We start from the raw sequence: 20,692 nt of genomic DNA, 5'->3' as shown, positions 1-20,692 counted from the left end.
CGGCTCATTGGGGCCACAGTTCAGTAAAGTTGGAAAGATATTCACAGATTCAGACTTCCAGCATCAATACCTCATTAGATATGTGTTGTGAAAACATAAACGATGCCTCTTTCCCATCATTATAAGGTAGACAATGTGCCACAAGCCCAGTTTTATCAACAGTAGCTGTCTTTCAAGCTGCAGGAAGAACATTGGTGTCAACAGGAGTCAGCTGAAGGCTGCAGTGATTTTGGTGACACTACAGAGTACAAGATTTAGGTTATTGAATATTTGTGTCTCTCTTTGCTGTTGCAGTGGTTTTGCAGACAGTTCCTGTGCATTCGTCACATAGCCGGCTGCACATAGACATCAATGTTATTTGTGCAGCTTAAAGACAGCTACTGTTGATAAAACTGGGCTTGTAGCACATTGTGTACCTTATAACGACAGGAAAGAGGCATCAGTCATGTTTTGATAACCTATATCTAATGAGTTATTGATGCCAGAAGTCCGAATCTGTGAATATCTTTCCAACTTTACCGAACCCGGGGCCACTACCACCTAAGGAGTGATATATTTAATTTTGAAAAACGCATTTAGCCATACTTAAAGCTTTAAGTGCTTTATTAACACGAAACTAAGAGTTTTGTATTGTTTTATGATCACAAGGTTCTATCTGAACAGAAGTGGCATCATTTTAAACTGTGAAAGCACACCAATGAAATAAAATGTAATGAGCAACCAGTGTACAATACTGTATCCCACAAAAACATAAACAACTGAATGCAGAATACTGGACAAAGAAATTCTCTACAGACATTTTTTTTTCATCTAAATATAAATTTTATCTTAACACAGTTAATGTATTAACTTATTTATGTGTGTATGCATGTATTTATTTAGTACTGTTAGCATATCAGAGTTCTGAGTGAGTTTCTCTTTAGACAGGTGATAGTATGTGTTTTTCTGGGATACGTGCTTTCTATATATTTTCTTTAGCTCAAGAATGTTAAACAGAATGAAACCATATGTTGAAATGTTTACTTTAGCTATCATCCATCACAGGTTGACCTGTGGGTTAACCTACAGGGACTAGAGACCTTCTGGCTCCCTCTTTCTCTCTTTCTCCTTCTCACGCGATGTATCTTAATGTATGCCAGATGTTGAAACCTATAAAGATCTAGTCATTGTAACCCTCTTCATTCATTCACCGCATGATGCTTGAATCACGAGCTCGTCCGTATTAAATGTACTCTTAATTTGATCTACCTGTGTCATCTCTTCATTGATGAACATCCACCTTCAGATCAACATCATTTCAACAGGCAAAGGCCATTTATTGATTACATATAGACTATTAAATAAATGTTTATTTAAAACTAAAAAGCATTAAAAAAATACTAAACAACTTAGGCATTTATTGAGTCACTAAAATACTGTAGAGTCTAGGACCACATCAGCATGATTATAAGCATCCTCTGGTAAATTAACAACCAGATACTGATGTCTCTCACCATATGGACTTCAGGAGATGATTAGATGATGATAAACTGTGACCTGCTGGTTGGGTTCTCTCTGTTCTCATGTTTCTTACATGTTGGTCTCCTGATGCTGCCTTACTTCAGCCAGTCCATGAACAACAGAAAACACAGCTTGTCTTGTTATCATTGCCAGGGGTTCCTCTCTTCCCACTCATGTCGGTACATTTGCAGACGTTTTTGCTTCTGTGGACGTGGTGGAGTTTCAGGTGTAAACATTTTTAAATACGTGGCTGCAGCGTGATCTGCTGGACCTGGCATCAGGTCCTCGCTACATAGGTCCTATGAAGTTTAAATTGGCTGCCCTTCGTATTTCCTGTTTTATTTTGTTCCTTATGCAGTTTTGATGAGTGTGTGACAGACGTGTACGAGGCGTTTATGAAAATACAGAACAATTAGCGTCCTGTATTGATTCAATACGGGACGCTACAATTAATTGTCAAATAAAGGAAGATTCCGTATTTTAAGGGACGGGTGGCAACCCTAATGTAGGCTAACATACAGGCTAACATGTAGGCTAACATGTAGGCTAGCATACAGGCTAACAAGGCTTATATGATCACAGAACTGGAGTTTTGTCCAGTAAAACTATTTCTTGATATTTTAGTGAACTCAGAGTTCTTGCTGTGATCCACCTGGTTCTGTTTTTAATGTCTCTGTGGATGATGTTCATGTTATTAGCATCACTTCTTCAAAACATTTGTTCTGTTTGATGAGGAGCCAATCTGCTACCAAACAAGCAGCTCTGAAACCTTGTTCTGAACATCTTACCCCTCTGCAGCAGGACCTGGTTCTCCTTTAAAGTCAAGAGGATCTTCCTTGGACCAGTCGCTCTTGAAGGACACACAGCTGGATGGAGGTCCAGGTCCAGGTCCAGGTCCATGTCCAGGTCCAGAGGACTCTGGTCTCTGATGGATTCTGGTCAATAGAGAGGAAGATCACCAGGAAGACAAATCGTGTGGCAGAGTTTCAGAGTGATTTAATGATGGAACATATTTGGAACAATGACAGAACATTTGACACAACAGTCAGTAGTTTGATGTCACAGCTTACTTCTCTGCAGCAGGAGGTTGATGATCTTCGAATTCAATGAGGCGATCATTAGACCAGTCACTCTTGAAGGACACACAGCTGGATGCAGGTCCAGGTCCAGGTCCATGTCCAGGTCCAGGTCCAGGTGGATTCCTGTGAATAATGATGCAGCAGTGATGTGATGCTGAGCTCTGACATGCACCAGAGTCCTGGACAGTTAGAGATGCTGGTCTCACCTCTGAGCTTTGCTCTGGTTCTCCTGTTCCCCACACAGAGAGCTTTTAGAGGGAGGGACTCCCTCCTCTCTGTCCTCACACTCATCCATGCTGCTCAACTCACAGCAGCTCACACACACTTTCTACCTTCACCTGCACAGGAAACAAACATCATTGATCCACTCAAATCCTCCTGGAAAAGATCAGCTGCTGCACTTCTACTATCAGTCCAGCAGATGGAGTCATGGAGCTGCAGAGACTCACCCACAAACCCAAAGTCAAAAAGACACCATGCAGTTTGGATTGAGAACAAACAAAGAAACATCAGCAGCTCATCAAACTGACTCAAGTCAATCAATAATCTCATAGAAATATTGACTGATTGCAGTCAATCAATAACCTAATAATCATATTGATCCATGTTTAAACAGCAGTCATCCAAAGTTTGTGCTGAAATAAGAAGTGAACATGTAGAAACATCACAGAGCAGAAACAAACAGCAACATTACTGAAGTTAAAGCAGCAAACAAAGCAAACTTACACTTTATTCAAAGCGCTGAAGAAGAAGAAGAAAGTTTCCAGTCCACTCCTGGACGCTCAGACAGGTGATCTGTTTCCTGGAACCAGTCAGGACTCCACCTATGAGGAAGCAGCAGGCAGACTTTCACAATAAGAGCACATTTTACAGGCTGATTCCCACTCATTTCATGTGACGGATTATTTCAACATTCAACCTTTTTCATGTCTCTCAACATCCAACACAACTTCTACAAACCCTGTGGTTCATGAAAGCAGAAACTCCCATCAGGCTGTAAATCCCTGACAGTTAACTTTCCCTAGAATGGAATCACTGGGACAGAACCAACATCAGCAGAGATCACACTAATGCACATTTCCCTCAACAGTGCAGAAAGAGACATGTCTGCTCTCAATCTAATTTAATGCTACATTGAAGAAACATCTGAATATTTCTAGCATTTGGTTTCTTCAAAGTGTATCAGGTGAACTTTATTTCAGTTTAAATCTTTTCCCCTCTGCTGGACAGATCAGATCACAGGTTGTGATTGACAGCTAATAAGAACAACTCATGTTTAGAACTGCCTGACAAATACAAATTATATTTACTGATAAAACAAATTGATTTCAGCATCAGTTTGATAACTCCTGGTGGTTGGGAACACCCCAACATGTCTGAAGATTTGGTTTTAAGGAATAAAGTTTGATTTAATGTTTTAATTGTTTTTGAGTTAAAATACAACAAATGATTCAGTCAGTTTTATGTTCTATAGATATATAAAAGATAAAAAACAGTTTAAAGTGTCTTTTACTCACATTCAGATGGAGAAAAGAAGCTGCGACACGAAGACGGTAAAAGCAGAACTAACTTGAGGAACAGAAAGTGGCCGTGACGTCACTGTTGTCAGGGCAACGAAGCAGGAAACCCGATGGATCAGTTTGTGGTGAGTTAAAATGCAATTTTGTGAAAATGTGTGTTTGGGAACATTTTCCATTTCTTTCTAATTCTATAAATATGAAGCTTTTAGGACAAAATCCAGAAGGAAGAATAAAGAAGAATCAATCCCAGAACTGATGAGTCCATTTCAACACTAAATGTCCTGAGAAGCTGTTTTCCAGGAACTACAGTCAGAGAGGGAATCTACACTCTACATGTCACCTGAGGAATCCAAACCTTCTCTGGCTTCATCTTCTTCTTTGTCTGCTGCTGTGGACTTTAATCCACTCCTCATTTCAATGTGGAAGCTCAATAGTTTAGTGTTCTGCTCTCCTTTAGTCTCTTCTTGGATTTTATCACATTTTCTGATTTTTTCTGGGTCTTTGCTTTAAACCACTTCCTGTCGTTTTTCCACATTCATGAAAATGTCCTTTAGATGAGATGAATCCAATGAAACTTTGAAGAATTTCACACATTCTTTCCCATCTCATTGCTTCATTCATATTTTTGACTCTCATAATTACACACAGTTTGGTAAATGTCACACTTTGAGCCTCTAGACCCACAACATCACTTTGTAAATTCTGTTTTTCAGGATCATTGTCTTGATTTAAATTCATGCCTCACTGTGAGGAGCATCATCACACCTACAACCCCTGGGAAAAATGAAGGAATTATCAGTCTTGGAGGACGTTCATTCAGTTGTTTAAATTAGTAGAAAAAAAGCCGATCACAGACATGCCAGAAGGCATTTTGTGTTTTCCATCATGTGTTTATCATCTGGACCTCTGATCTGACTGGAGGCTGAACTCCATGAGAAAGTTGAAGAGCTGGATCCTCTGTTGTGCAGTGGTCTCAGATGTTCTTCATGTAATCAGAGAGTTCTCTGTTCAAATCCTGCTGGTTCCCTCAACTTCTAATGAAATAGAAATGTTCAAACCAACAGTTTTTGTTGTTCGTCTCCCGGGGTCCGTTTCACAAAGCAGGTTTAGTGAAAACTCTGAGTCTGTTAACCCTGAAATGAGGGAAACTCAAGGTTTTCCGTTTTCCAAAGGGAGGTAACTCAAACCAGAGACAGAGGGGTAACTCTAGCCTGTTTCACAAAGGGAGGTAACTTAAGCTCTCGGTCAGTTACCATAGTAACAGACTCTCTGACTCTAACCTGGTCGGGACCAGGTTTATCTCAGTAAACCTTGAGTTTCTCTCTGTCTCCGCCCTCTTTCAGTCACACGCTGTTTTGCTTCCTCATTCATTCATTCATTCATCAGGTGAGTTTTGGCGAAGTCTAGTTCTGCCGTCTATAAATGTCATGTCCTTTTATTAACGATCCAGTGGATGAAGGAGCAGCATTACTGCACAGAGAATTAAATATTCATAGATGTTCTCGCATTTCCTGACAGTTATCTTTTTGAATGGTACCGTTTCACGTCACAGTCCATAATCTACATACAACCTAATCCATCCTTACATTTACAACATCACCAACCTCAGTCATTCTCTCACATCCCAGCAGATGTTGTGTGTTGCACTGCGGTTCTTTGCAAATGGAAGTTTTTTATATAATCTGGGAGATGCAGAACACTTCAGTAAGACAACTGTATGCAGGACGGTCAGAAAAGTGTGTCTGGCCCTGAAACGACTTTTACCATCTTTGTGGTTTTCCCTGGAAATAAACCTGTCAGAGCCATCAAGGAGGAGTTCCACAGGATTGCAGGTGAATGATGTAGAGATCTGTTAACTTAATTTAAATCATATTCTGTTAATGACATTGTGCTGCAACCTCAGACTGGGATTAGTAATTTTAATTTCTTTTAGGATTTCTCAGTGTGATTAGCTGCATAGATGGAACACACATCCCCATCACAGCTCCCTCACATAATGAAGCTGATTATGTGAACAGGAAGTCCATTCACAGCATAAATGTGCAGGTAGGTTACAGGTAGATTGACTATGGTTTCAAAATGTTAAAGACTGCATCATAGTTCAACATCAGTCATTCTCTGAACTGTCAAGATCATATGTGATGCTGCATACATCATTTCTAATGTGGAGGCCAAGTGGCCTGGATCTGTTCATGACTGGAGGATTTATCATGAGTCTAACCTGAGCAACAGACTGCAACGTGGTAAACAGCCTAAAGATTTTCACAATATAATTCACTTGTCTCCCTCCTTTAATATACTCTAATGTATCCACTATACATTACAGGAGAGTTTGATGGCCTTCTGCTGGGTGACAGGGGTTACCATGCCAACCCAGGCTGATGACCTCATACCCTGACCCTGAACCAGGCCCCCAACAGAACTTCAACCAGGCTCACTGCAGGATGAGAGCCTGGGTGGAGATGACCATAGACCTGCTGAAAGCCTGTTTCCAGTGTCTACATCACCTCAGGGTGACTCCTGAGAGGCCTGTGATATTATTGTGGCATGTGTTGTTCTTCATAATATTAGCACTATTAGAGGAGAGCAACACTCTGCCCTACAAACTGAAGACCCAGATGATGACCTCATCCACCTGCCAGCTATCCAGGACAGCAGAGCAGTCAGAGACACCATATGCAATAATCACTGCAGAGTTTAAGTCACCATCATCACCACCACAGCAGTCAAATAAAGACATGATACACATTTCATTTGATCTTCTTTATTTCCTACAAATAAAAGAGCTGGTTTAGTTCATGTTCCAGTAGTTAACATAATTCACCTGTGACCTGCACCCACCTCTAACTTGTGCTCCAGTATTTCAATTTCCAGATCTGCCTTCTTAATCTGGTGGTCCAAGTATTGCATTTCTTTATCTGTTTTTTGGATTTTTCTCAGCAAGTGGATTTTGTAAATCTGTTTTACTGATAACTGGGAATACATAGAGGACATTAAATTATACAGTTGCACATGAATTCCACAGAATGAACCTCTGGTGTTTACTGAACATCCATCTCACTGTGTCAATCTGTGCAGTGGAAGTTGAGGAAGCATCCTGCTGCTGTCCAGCCATGTTCTGTTAAAAAGGATGAGAATGTGCAATACTTCAGTGTAGGCTAAATGTCACACTCTATATTCCACCAGAATGTTCAGAAATGTGAATGGGAAGAGAACTATCAGTAACATACCTCTAGATGCCTTTCTGGATCCCCCTCTGTAAAGGCAACAGACACAGTTTCATCCTCTTCATCCTAGATGAGTGATATGTTTCAGTGGACTTAAACTACCATCTGGCTAAATCTTTGGAGTATTGTCTACTTACAGTTAGAAGGTCTGTTGTGGTGTGAAGGGGCTCCACCAGGCAGATAACACCATCTATATATATATATATATATATATATATATATAAATAAAAAAATAAAATAAATATTGTTGGCTGAGCAGAAGTCTGTGTTAGTTTAAATAGGGTTAATTATTTAACAGAACATGATATGGATGCAGACATTTAGGCTATGTGTGGGATAAAACCACTGCACAGTCAAACAGCCACCTAATATTTAGGCTACTTTACAATGTAAAACATGATCAAAATGAGGACGCTCCATGAGATTATGCCGACTTCTTACCTGTTTGAACAATGTTTTTATATTTCATCTTAAGCTGCTGCTACATGCGCTTCTCCCCTGCAGGATTGCACCTAAATGAATGAACTTAATAGTCTACTATTCAAACAGTTTTCCTGTAATATTATTGTGATTTAAACTTACACATTGAACCAGGCAGCAATGTTCTCCCACACCGTCTCCCTCTCTTTTGCAGTTGCAGGTGTTGCACTTCTTTCTAAAAACGTGTTCGAAGTCGCCATATGAACGCATTAAGATGTCCAGTTCAAGTGGTGTAAAAAACGTAGCTCTCCGCTTCCCTGTTGCCATGGTGACTCGTTGACTCAGGGTTCCATTGATGCTGTCTTTTTATAGTTGTGGTGCACGCGCTTAACTCCGGGTGAAACTACTCCGAGTTGATTAAACCAACTCAAATCAGCCGTTGTGAAACCGAAAACTCAGAGTTTTCTATCTCAGAGTAGATCAACTCAGAGTTCAGGGTTAAACTCAGAGTTTGTTGAACCTGCTTCGTGAAACAGACCCCTGATGAATTCCAAACAGAGGACAGAAAAGCCAACAATCCAGAGTTGCCTTTGGACTCCCAATGAGCTCCAGTCAATCAGTGAATGAACCAACTGGCAGATAGTTTGAAAGCATCAAATGTGACAAGAATCACAGAGACACAACAGCTGAGTCATTTCTGGTGCTTTATTCAACCAAATACAAACTAAAGTAGGTTTATTCTGTGTTGTCTCTGCACTCCTTCATGTTGGAGTTGACATCAAATAATGATTCCAGACTTTAAAAGCTTCAAGTTTTAATCTGAGGCTTCAACAGATGCTGCTGCTGGTTTTAAATTCAATTAGTTCAAGATTCTCTCTGAGTGACTTTTTCTTGTGATGTTTGCTGCTGCGTCATTTTAAAAGCAGATGATCCATGTAGACGACATATTTAGTCCCAGTATCATCAGGACCTTTACAATACTGGAGCCAAAGTGTCCTGTTTTACAAATGAAGAGCAAACGATGATATTAGAGAAACACAAAGATTATAAACTCCAAACACAGACTGACAGTAACACAGCTGCAGCATTCAATATTTTGGAGCTGATTTCTTGGGGCACGTTGATCCAGAGCCTCGACTGTCCTCTTCAGTTTTCAGCCCTGGAACAGAACAAAGACCTTCAGCTGGTGTGTTCACAATAAGAGGACACAATCTGGTTCATTTTTGTTGATTTTTTTTAAATGCAGAATAAATTGACTTCAATGAAATATCACGATTTTGAGCTTAGATTTGAATAATTCTACTGATGGAACTGAACATCACAGATGACAAGTTCAAGTCCCATAAGAAGGCTGAAAATCCAACAATTCCTTCTGTTTTTACAGGTTGTGACTCTGGTAAATGGTGTCATTTTTTAAAGACAACAGCTGGTGGGTTTTGGGCTTCAAAGATTGAACCTAAGTGCTTTTCTTAAACAAACTACTGAGCTGCTGCACAGTGAAATCTTTGAGTGGAGCTCAGGATGAAACCATTAGAGCTGTTTTACATATTTTTCTGTTCAGCTAATATCATTTCCTCTGGACAATGTTTGTGGTGTTAGAAGTGAACGTTTGCAGGGAGTTTTCAGTTCTGATGCTTAAATCCAGAAATACATTCTCCAAAATCCGTACCAATTACGGTGATAGCATCACCTGATGCATGACACAAAGTGCCTCCATCCTCCCTCCATACTTCCTCCATCCTCAACCCAGATGATGATGATGCTTACTCTGTCTGGCACAATAAGAGTCAAACATCCATCAGTTCCTCCTCAGTCTCTGACAGAGTTTCAGTTTATGTGGACGTTCCTGCTGGAACTCTGTCCTTCTACAGAGTCTCCTCTGACTCTCTGATCCACCTCCACACCTTCAACACCACATTCACTCAACCTCTCTATCCTGGATTCTGGTTCTGGTCCAGGTCTGGTTCCTCAGTGTTTCTGTGCTGAGTTGAGTCTCCAGAGTCTCCTCCTGGTAGAGAAACAGTGTTGAACAGATAGTTGAGTCTCTCCATGACTCTGTCCCTCAGAAACATGTTTCCACATTCATGGATTAAATGTGTTTCATTGTGAAATCCTTCTAAATGATTCCTTGTAAACTTGTTCCTCTTCAAAGATGGAAGTTGTGATTATTCCAGGAGCCAAATGTGGTGTTTGCGTCTTTTTCCAGTCAAATGTTGAGAGTGAAAATCAGGATGTGGTGTTTCCTCTGATGCTCACTTGAACTAAAAGCATTTGAGCTGCACAAAGTGTGAAATGAGAGAGGAAGCAGTGAATCTACAAACTGCTGACAGACTTTCACACATTATTGTCCAGTGAAAATCAGGTTTTTGTGCAGCCAGACTTGATCCTGATTTGAGTGTTTCAGTCCTGTTCTAGTGATGAAATGAGAACTTCCTTCATCTTGTGTGTGATGGAGAAGAATAAAGGGCTGTGGCTAAAAATCCTGACTCTGAGTTCTTCATTACAAACATACATTATATCAGCTGTTTATTATTCATCTGCTTTCTCCAACATGAACTTTATTAAAAACAAACACACCTCACAGATGACAGCTTAGGATCCTGTGTAAAGATGAAGGTGACGTCATGCAGCCCTGATGTCCAGACGCTGTGAACTGAGGTCCAGGAGCAGAAATCACATCACAATGAAATAGTCCTTTTATTATTCAGGTTAACAGCTGACTGTACGCACCAGTAAAAGGATGACGGCTCACAGAAGAGGACGGCATTTTTGGTTTGCTACCGGTGGATAATTTAAGTTCAGTGTTTTTTTTATAAATTCAAGAAGGACTCGATTAGACAGTGAGTATTTTACTTGAAAGTAACCTTCAACCCAATGTCTTTTTTTTGAAGTTCAAAATGTTTTTGTTGCATGTAGAAATGTCATTTTGTTTTCTCTGCAGGAGTTCAGTGAATTCATACATGCAACACATAGTTTGTTTATATATAGCATAAAGGCAAAAAAAACAAACAAAAAAAGCCCGTTACATGCAGTGTTATTTCACTTTAAATGCCAAAAGGGTTTTGTTGCTCCCAGTGTGTTCTTTTCTGTGGGAAACGGGTCCAAATGGCTCTTTGAGTGGTAAAGGTTCCAACCCCTGCTCTAGACCCACATCATCACTTTGTAAATTCTGTTTTTAAGCATCGTTTTAATGTCTTTACAACTGAGAACCTGCCTCACTAATTCACTTTCATGCTATTTTAATGTGAAATATTCAACGTTTTCCTCCATTTATCTGATATCTTCTAGATGAAATCAGCCAACAGTGTCTAAAATCACTGATTGTAGCTGCTTCACTGTTTACTTGTGTGTTTTCTCTCCATATCTTCAGAATAATTCCTCCTCTGATTCTTCAGGCTGTTTCCAGTCAAGCAGCAGCAGCGTCCTCTGCAGGTTGGACAGATAAAAGCTTCCAGCATCTATCTGCTATTCCCAGGTTCTCCCATCCAGGAACTAGCCAGGCCCCACCCTGCTGACTTCTAGCAAACATTCCAGGAACAAAAAGGGATGTGAGCAGTTTTCTGAGAGTCCCATGTTGAGCAGCAGTGGAGGCTGGATGTGAGGAAGTGGAGGTGGATCAGCTGATGCTGCTTTGTTGGCTTTACATTCAGATCCTGCAGTTCCTGTTATTTACTCATGTGGAACATTTACAACAAGCACACTAACACTGTCAAACATTTGAGGGAGAAAAGAACCCAGTGAGTCTTTCTGCACTCAACTTTATCTGACAAGAAAACAAGCAGAAAAGATAGAAATAGAAACGGCAGAGGAAATCTCTGAGAGAGATTTGTGTAAAAGGCTGTAAAAAGCAGCTTTGTATCCTAAAGAATCCTCAAATAGGCTCATTTCCAGTCTGATGAGGTCAACACTCAGACTGTGGAGCTTTAATTTGAAGGGACTGAACAGGAAAACAGTGAGACTTTTGACTTCTTTCAAAGCTGTTTCACTGGAATCATGTTTTAATATGAGTCATTTTAAATACAGACACGTGAAATGAAAGAAAATACTCATTAAATCAATACTGACCATGTAATGTTGAATGAACTGATCCATCATCTAATGTTTTATCTGAATAAGAATTTACAATAATATAAAATACAACTGTATTCATTAAATCCAGACATTTAAAATGGAAATAAACACATTTTTAATCAATTAAACCTTTAATTCATTGAACTAAGAAAACCGTCCTTTAATATCTTCCCTTAAAATGAGCAACATTTTTTAAAATATAGCTGCAAAGTAAACGTTTCACACTAAAGATGAATCACTGATGAACATTTAATGGCATTAACTCAATTATTATGAGGAAACAGAAATCCATTTCTAATATTTCTATCAAATATGTTTATGTCTATAAAATATACTGGACATGAATAAAAATGTCTGCATAGTGAAATATATGAAGTCCATCTGCATTTATACATCATATTGATGTTTAAATAACAGGAACTGCAGCCAACGTTCAGTCAAGTTAGTGGAATTACGGATAAACAACGTTTCCAGTGTTCAGCATCATGGAGATATGAGATCCCAGAATCAGCCATCAGGGTGAGACTCTGGCAGAATAACAGCTAAATGAGGAAACACACTGTGATATGATAACCTGAGATTTATAACCAAGTTATGCTAAAACCCAATGAATGTGATTAAACTAACTTCAATACTTATTTTTATAATCTTTGTTTAAAAGTAACTAAATCAAAAGAGTAACTCACTGAAGGGTGATGGATGTGGTTCTTATTTTTATAATCTTTGTTTAAAGGCAACTGAATCACAAGCGTATCTCACTGAAAGGTGATGTTTTTGATTATTATCTGAAACTGATGCTTTATAAAAATGAAATGCTTTTAAGGATTTTGATGTTTTAAGGGATTTAATTTCCATAAGAAACTGGGGTATAAGAAGTCAAGAGCTAAAGTGAACTAGGGTTAAATGTTCACTGTAAATGTTATTTAACTGGAAATAGACTTTGGGGATTTTTGTAAGTCTGTGCACATTGTTCAAAAGATTGCACAATGGGATGTCAGTGATAGATGCTGACATCAGCTTCTCCATTTCCTGATCAGAGACCTGCTCTGAGTTGCAGTTAGGAGAGATTGGATGGACTGCTTAGACCGTCCAAAACACATAGTTTTAGTTCCTCAAAAACACAGAGACGTCTTATGATCGATGAGGTGGAGGAGGAGGGAGAACATGAGGTCATTGCTCATGTTAATTAAGAATGATGTCACTGCATATATAAAACCTGAAGAGAGTTCAGTATGGAGTAAAATACACCTGATAAAGAAGCAAGGTGGGAGTTGTTGCATGGTAGAAACATGGAACAAGTGTCCAACAGCGCCACCTAGTGGAATTTCACCCCCAGGAATTCTATTAGAGGGAACCATCGTTCTAACACCAACAAAAAGGTCACACAGGTAAGAACACCTGAGACTGACGTGATTCCAAAGTAAAGTTTACAAAATAGAATTTATTAAACAGTTAAAATGTACAATCTTTCAGTTAAAATCTCTTAGTGGTGATGCCAATCAATAGTCCATTAGTCAGTGGCACAATATTGCACAATCCTCCAGGGTCCCTTTAAGGCTTAGTTCAGTTTACTAGCAGAATATAGACACTAGACACAGAGCCGAGGGTTTAGCAGGCAGAGATGACTAACTGAAGGGGGAGGACAAGAATCCTGATGCTACACACCACACATGAAGAAAACAAAACACCCAAGTGCTCTACTGTACAGGAAGTGAAGGGACCACCACCACAGGGGATCAGTCAGCCACTAGCCACACTGGCCCAACAGCTCCTGTCCAGAGAGAAGAGGCAAACTGTTAGTCACAGCAAAGGGGCAATAATATATAGATATCAAAAGAACTGCCCCGACACCACAGTATGCTGGACTCTGGAGGTCATCACCAAGGTTGATTGTACTTTCATATGTCACTTACACACTCCATCAACACAATAAACCAGAAAAAAAAGAGACAAAGTCTGCAAAACCCCCAAAATAACTGGATAATTAAACACAAGATCACTAGAAGATAATAATGAATGAAAATAATAAATGATCCCAAAGTCTGTAAATAATATAATAATAATAATAATAAACTAGCTATTAATAGGTCAGCTGATGAGGATGAATCTGGTGCAGCTTTAAATCCTACACTGCATTTAATTCCCTTTACAGAGACAGAACCACATATGGTGCAGCAAACACTCAAATCTCATCCAGAAGAATTTACTCCAGGTGTTCCAGACAGCAGGCACGCGCACACACAAAGATTGATTTAAAAACAACAACACAATAACAGTAGAACAACTAGAGACGAGCAGAGATGTTGCCGTGGTGAACCACAGACAGAACAGCAGCAGCAGCGACCCGCTTCACAGATGGAATCACCCGGAAATGACGACACAGCTTCTCAGGCAACAGGTGAGGCAGCCGCAGAAGAACGCAGCTTGATAACTGCCAGCAGCAATCAGAAACCAGTCATATTTCATGTGCAGCCCACAAAAGCGCATAAAAACGCCAGACAGCAGCGAGCCAGCCTCCCTCAGGAATCCAACGCAGCGCGTGGATTATTACACGCGGCTCCGAGGCCACGCGCGCCCGAATCCCAACCTTCAGCAGGATACAGAGCGACTCTGCTAGAAAGCGCAGCAGACACGCCACTAATATCACCCAGAGATGCAGCGACCGTGTCGGAACAAACCTGGCAAAGTGAACGGAGGAAGCTGGACAGCCAGCATCTCAAGACAGCCACGTGGATCCACACATCCACGCCAACCCACGCTGCCGATGCGACACTCAGGTTCCAGGAAGAGGGAAGAGGAGGCACCTGTGAGACCCGCAGCCCTCTCCCAGATATACTTTGGCACGGCAAGGTGCAATAGAATAATTGCTCCCAGCTGAACGGCATCCAATGGGCAGCAGGGAGCAACTGAGAGCGACCCCACTATTCACCTGATCCAATGCACACAAACAGCATGAGTGGAGACGGACTGGGCGTCCTACCACAAGAGGAAAGCTGCCGTTAACAGACGGGACTGCTAGATTCATTGAAGCACTCAAAAGGCTACTCAGTTCAATGAATTATCAGAGGAAGCAGGATAGACGTCTGGATGAAGGCAGTGAGCAGCTAGAGGTGAATTTCCTCCCAGACAGCTTCATTTTTCCTCAGATCCCACCTGGGTTAGACTCCTCTGATCTGCAGGAACCTGACCCGTTAGATGGAGAGCTGCTCCAGTGATTCTCTGACCATTAATTAGAATTCATTTAGGAGATAACTGTCACAGGATGAGACACACGACAGACCACTCTAAATAACCCACATCTGAACTTTTCCCTCTGATATCGATGCATTTGTTCCTCATCACTGCTCAGAAAGACGTTTTAAAAGATGCGTCTCACTCACTGAACAAATCTACCACAATCCTGACTGGCTTTGACTAAAAGAAGAACACAGAACAGAGAAACAAAGACCAGTTCTACTGGATGTTTTAAAGAACAGAAAGAACATTTCATCACTTCTTTTACTGCATGTGGCTCTGGAGACACTGGTGAAGATACGACCACGAATATGTATAAAATGACCAAAATATGAGATAAAACTACCACAAATATGCATAAAATGACCAAAATATGAGATAAAACTACCACAAATATGTATGAAATGACCAAAATATGAGATAAAACTACCACAAATATGTATAAAATGACCAAAATATGAGCTAAAACTACCACGAATATGTATAAAATGACCAAAATATGAGATAAAACTACCACAAATATGTATAAAATGACCAAAATATGAGCTAAAACTACCACAAATATGTATAAAATGACCAAAAAAAGAGATAAAACTACCACAAATATGTATAAAATGACCAAAATATGAGCTAAAACTACCACAAATATGTATAAAATGACCAAAATATGAGACAAAACTACCACAAATATGTATAAAATGACCAAAATATGAGCTAAACCTACCACAAATATGTATAAAATGACCAAAATATGAGATAAAACTACCACAAATATGTATAAAATGACCAAAATATGAGATAAAACTACCACAAATATGTATAAAATGACAAAAATATGAGATAAAACTACCACAAATATGTATAAAATGATCAAAATATGAGATAAAACTACCACAAATATGTATAAAATGACCACAATATGAGACAAAACTACCACAAATACAGAAAAAAAACCAAAATATGAGATAAAACTACGACAAATATGTATAAAATGACCAAAATATGAGATAAAACTACCACAAATATAGAAAAAAATACCAAAATATGAGATAAAACTACCACAAGTATGTATAAAATGACCAAAATATGAGACAAAACTACGACAAATATGAATAAAATGACCAAAATATGAGACAAAACTACCACAAATATAGAAAAAAATACCAAAATATGAGATAAAACTTCCACAAGTATGTATAAAATGACCAAAATATGAGACAAAACTACCACAAATATGTATAAAATGACCAAAATATGAGCTAAAACTACCACAAATATGTATAAAATGACCAAAAAAGATAAAACTACGACAAATATGAATAAAATGACCAAAATGAGACAAAACTACCACAAATATAGAAAAAAAATACCAAAATATGAGATAAAATTACGACAAATATCTATAAAATGACCAAAATATGAGATAAAACTACCACAAGTATGTATAAAATGACCAAAATATGAGACAAAACTACGACAAATATGAATAAAATGACCAAAATATGAGATAAAACTACCACAAATATAGAAAAAACCAAAATATGAGATAAAACTACCACAAGTATGTATAAAATGACCAAAATATGAGACAAAACTACCACAAATATGTATAAAATGACCAAAATATGAGCTAAAACTACCACAAATATGTATAAAATGACCAAAATATGAGATAAAACTATGACAAATATGAATAAAATGACCAAAATATGAGACAAAACTTCCACAAATATAGAAAAAAATACCAAAATATGAGATAAAACTGCCACAAGTATGTATAAAATGACCAAAATATGAGACAAAACTACCACAAATATGTATAAAATGACCAAAATATGAGCTAAAACTACCACAAGTATGTATAAAATGACCAAAATATGAGACAAAACTACCACAAATATGTATAAAATGACCAAAATATGAGCTAAAACTACCAAACATATTGGTAATATTGGTTGATTGCTGGATAATGTATCAGTATTGTTATTGATTATTTATCGGATGCAGGGACAGAGATTTGTGTCTGAGTCTCTGCTGCCATCTAGTGGTCGATCAACATCATGACTTTTCCCAGATTGAATCCACAGAGTCCTGACTTGTTAGTTGGATGAGAGAGACTTCCAGCTAGATGGATCTCTGAGCAGCAACACTTTCCTGAAATCTTCAAACGGTCCCTCATAGTTTGTTTCATCTGAAGTTTAGTCTCCAAAAAATGAAGTCTAGGACTTTTAAAAGAAAGGAGAGTAATTTTCTCTTCCTTTGTGGATGTATGGATCATGACTACTCTGCAACAACGTCAATGAACCAGCCGTCAACATGAACAGCAAAAGAAGCAGCACCAGCTACACCAGACAAGCTGCAAGCCTGGAAAACTATAAATCAGAGGAAGAAAAAGAAAAAGAAGAGCCAGGAGACATTGCTGCTAGTAAGAAAATACTAGAAGCTGTCAATATGCTCACAGACAGGTTTGATATCCAGGAAAAACACATGGAAGAGCTGAGCATCAAAATTCCCCCTGGCTTTTCCCCCTGGAATTTCCCCACCTGGACTCTGTTGTTCTCTGGATTGTCACCTGCCCTGTTTCTAGTCTCCAGCCTGCCATAGCCTCACCTGGACTCTTGTCAACCCCCATCCCTGGATAACTGCTGGTCCTCTCTGTCCCCAGCTGTCTGTCTGTCTGTCTGTCTGTCTGTCTGTCTGTCTGTCTGTCTGTCTGTCTGTCTGTCTGTCTGTCTGTCTGTCTGTCTGTCTGTCTGTCTGTCAGTTTTGTTCTCCTACCAGCTTCTGGATTCCCTGAACCTGCCGACTTTGCTCCCCTTAGTTCTGTTTCGCCCTGGTTTTGTAAGTACATTGTTTTGTGGTCTGGTTTAGTTTATCCCTGTTTGGTTTTTGTAGTTCAGCAGTGGGTTTTTGTAGGTTTAGTAATGTAGTTTATTCTAATATTAGATTTGGTTTAGTTTTTGTCCTGGTTGTTTTCTCTTTTCTGTATTGGTTTATTTTTTGTTTGGTTTCAATAAAGATCTGTTTCTGTTGCCACCTGTCCCTCATATCTGCACCTGGGTTCTCCAACCACCCCGTAACAAAAATCAGTAGAGGAGGAGGTTTGAATGTCATTGATTTAGAAACAATGAATGGTTCAATGAAATGAAGGTGGTTCCAGACTTTTATAAAACATGAACATTATCTGTGCTTTACTTTACCGCCTCATCTTTTTCTAATGCTGGAGGAATTCATTTTCTGTTAAGATGTGATTTTGATCCCTTGAGATTCCCCTTTAAATGATCAGATTTCCACATGCAGCTCTAAATTTTTAGACATTAAATGTAAGAACAACATTTTGAGATTATTAGTAACAGAAGAATGTTTTCCTCTTCCTGTTAAAGGAAAAATTTTATCTCCAACACTTTCAAAGACTGACACTATCAAAGTCAGAACCAGATATTTGTCTTTTCCTTTATTATCTAACATGAAAGAAGTTCATTTCTAAACTCTTTATGATGTTTATCCATGTAGAGAATGTTTCAGAATGAGATTTAATCTGGATAATAACACATGCACATTTAGTCCAGAAGATACTGAAACTCCAGAACATCTTTTCTCCACCTGAACTATTGTGAGGAGGTTTTGGGACAGAATGCATGAATGTTTGCTAACAAAGAATGTTAAAGCTGTCTTTGAATACAATTCTATTAAGTTTGCTCTCTTTATGCAAAACAAAGATTTGGAATTCATGTGTAATAATAGAACAATAATTGATACATTTTATAGACACAAATGTAGATTTTTTTAAGGTTGATCCGAATTTTATTGCTTTTAAAAAATGATTTGAAACTTTTCTTTTACTCCTTAAGAAAAATATGTTAATTTATTTTAAACTATCTTATTTTATATTATTTTATTATTTTTCTTTCTTTCTTTCTTTTCTTGTTCTTGCTGCTTGGACTAGTTGAATTGTACGACATAATCGGTGCCTATTTGTTGTATATTTGTTGGTAAACAATGCTATAATAAAGCAAGACTTGAGTTCTGGTGTTCTTCTAAAACGTCATCAGTCAGAGACCAAGTACTGATCCAGTTCAAAGTAGCATCTGATCAAGAACAGATGAAATACCTGGATGTGTTCTGGCTCCGCCCACATTATGGAGGATCATCAGACCAGACTAGTGTGGACTTGGAGCCAAATAACCCACAATGCATTTAGACCAGCAGCAAAGACCCAGGAGGAAACTTTCAGAGGAAACACAAGTATTTTGGGAATACTACTGTTATTGTGACACAAAATGTAGTTTTCAGATGATTTCAGGTGAGAAAGTCGTTCTAAAAACATCAAATCTGTGGTGAGTTTATCCAGATGAACCTGATTAAAAATGAGCTCCAACGGTTCCAGAGATGTGAGCGTCCAGGTTAGACAGCTATGATGGACGGTCAGCCTCACTGTAGAGCTCCTTATCTGGACCAGACTTTAGAATCTGCTGCTCTGATGGTTCTATAGCAGTTAAACAGGATATTAGTAGTTTATGTTGATCTAACCGTCACACTTTGGAATCACACTTTATTTTTTATTGTTCAGAGAAAAATCAGTTTGACAGAAGTTAAAGTTCATAACTTTATATTGTTCACGTTTTACTCGGTCACTGACTGTAATAATAATAGAATAACAAAATACAGAATATCATTTATTTTCAAGTTTTGTTTCTGAGTCTTTTCACTACTAAAAATATGTAGTTTTTGTTCTAGTCTTTATAGTTCTGTATATTTTTATATTTTTAGGGCTTAATTTATTTAAATACAATTAAAAATAGTGACAGAAAGATAAGAACAAAAATAAAAACATTAGTTTTACTGCTTTACAAAAGATATTTTTTCTATTTTCATTTTTACAATTCATTGTTGCCATGGAAGAGGATAAACCTTGTCTGAAGAAGAAAAAGCTGTGATTATTCAAGATGGAAAACTAAATTACACTTAACAACAAATAAGCAAACAAACATGAAGATCAAAGTGTGTTATTAGTAATTTATTGAATAAAATAGAAAGTTATAATAGTTTAAAACCCACAGGTAGACCAAAGAAAATAGGAGAAAGACGTATTAAAAAAATCATTGATCTTGTTCAGGAAAAATCAACCACTGCAATGAAAATAAAAACTAAGTTAGACATTGATTACAGCACAAGGTCTATTCAAAGAATTTAGACCATCGAAGGGTTAAAATACACCAAAATGTGCAGAAAACCTCCTTTAATGGCCAAGAATAACATTTATAGAATTGAATAGGTTAAAAAATGTTTAATTTCCAGGGTTAAATGTAATCTGGATAGTCCTGGTGGGTTTAAATTCTACTGGCATCATATCGATGCTGAAACCATTTTTTATCCAGAGATAGCTGGAGTTATGGAAGCTTTTTATGGAAAAAATAAAATCTGTTTAGAATTTGTTGATGAAATGACAAATTCAGAATCTTATATAAAACTTGTGAAAAAAACACTGAACCACTTATTTATTGTAAAAATGAAAAATGGATCAATCAATAAGACAACACATCATGCCACAAATCACAGAAGATCACAGAATACTGTGGAAAGAGTGATATAGATGTGATGAACTGGCTGCCAAGTCCTCAGACCTTAATCCCATCAGAAA

General features: G+C 38.3%; 2 protein-coding genes across 3 annotated transcripts in view; one reads left to right on the top strand and one right to left on the bottom strand.

Moving 5' to 3' along the window:
* Positions 1–2,017: 2,017 nt before the first annotated feature.
* The window catches only part of LOC129348273 (transcription activator BRG1-like), a 38,748-nt gene continuing 20,073 nt past the window's right edge, over positions 2,018–20,692 (bottom strand). Inside the window, exons 1-3 of the mRNA XM_055008357.1 lie at positions 2,786–3,299; positions 2,571–2,702; positions 2,018–2,435 (exon numbers count right to left, since the gene is read on the bottom strand). Of these exons, the coding sequence (XP_054864332.1) occupies positions 2,285–2,435; positions 2,571–2,702; positions 2,786–2,874 (372 nt within the window). The 5' untranslated portion in view covers positions 2,875–3,299 and the 3' untranslated portion in view covers positions 2,018–2,284. Of the gene's footprint in view, positions 2,436–2,570; positions 2,703–2,785 lie in introns of the transcript that reaches the window.
* On the top strand, positions 5,385–6,924 carry LOC129348269 (putative nuclease HARBI1). 2 transcript variants are annotated; one of them, XM_055008352.1, is made up of 4 exons: positions 5,415–5,931; positions 6,033–6,145; positions 6,231–6,342; positions 6,426–6,850. In XM_055008352.1, the coding sequence occupies exons 1-4, from the start codon at positions 5,817–5,819 to the stop codon at positions 6,479–6,481; spliced, it is 396 nt and encodes a 131-aa protein (XP_054864327.1). In that variant the 5' UTR covers positions 5,415–5,816; the 3' UTR covers positions 6,482–6,850. The 2 variants fall into 2 exon arrangements, with proteins under 2 accessions (XP_054864328.1, XP_054864327.1); XM_055008353.1 differs by lacking the exon at positions 6,231–6,342 and having other exon boundaries at positions 5,385–5,931; positions 6,426–6,924.

This window comes from Amphiprion ocellaris, chromosome 24, assembly GCF_022539595.1.
Source record: "Amphiprion ocellaris isolate individual 3 ecotype Okinawa chromosome 24, ASM2253959v1, whole genome shotgun sequence".
Taxonomy (NCBI): domain Eukaryota; kingdom Metazoa; phylum Chordata; class Actinopteri; family Pomacentridae; genus Amphiprion; species Amphiprion ocellaris.
Note: the sequence above shows the minus strand (reverse complement) of the source record. Positions and strands in the feature narration are given on the sequence as shown.

Bases quoted from the DNA above. Each gene is read 5' to 3' on its own strand.
- LOC129348269 (XM_055008352.1), top strand. From the start codon at position 5,817: ATGCAGGACGGTCAGAAAAGTGTGTCTGGCCCTGAAACGACTTTTACC. The intron at 6,146-6,230 runs GTAGGTTACAGG...TGAACTGTCAAG, and splicing joins TTCACAGCATAAATGTGCAG to ATCATATGTGATGCTGCATA. The intron at 6,343-6,425 runs GTAAACAGCCTA...TATACATTACAG, and splicing joins GAGCAACAGACTGCAACGTG to GAGAGTTTGATGGCCTTCTG.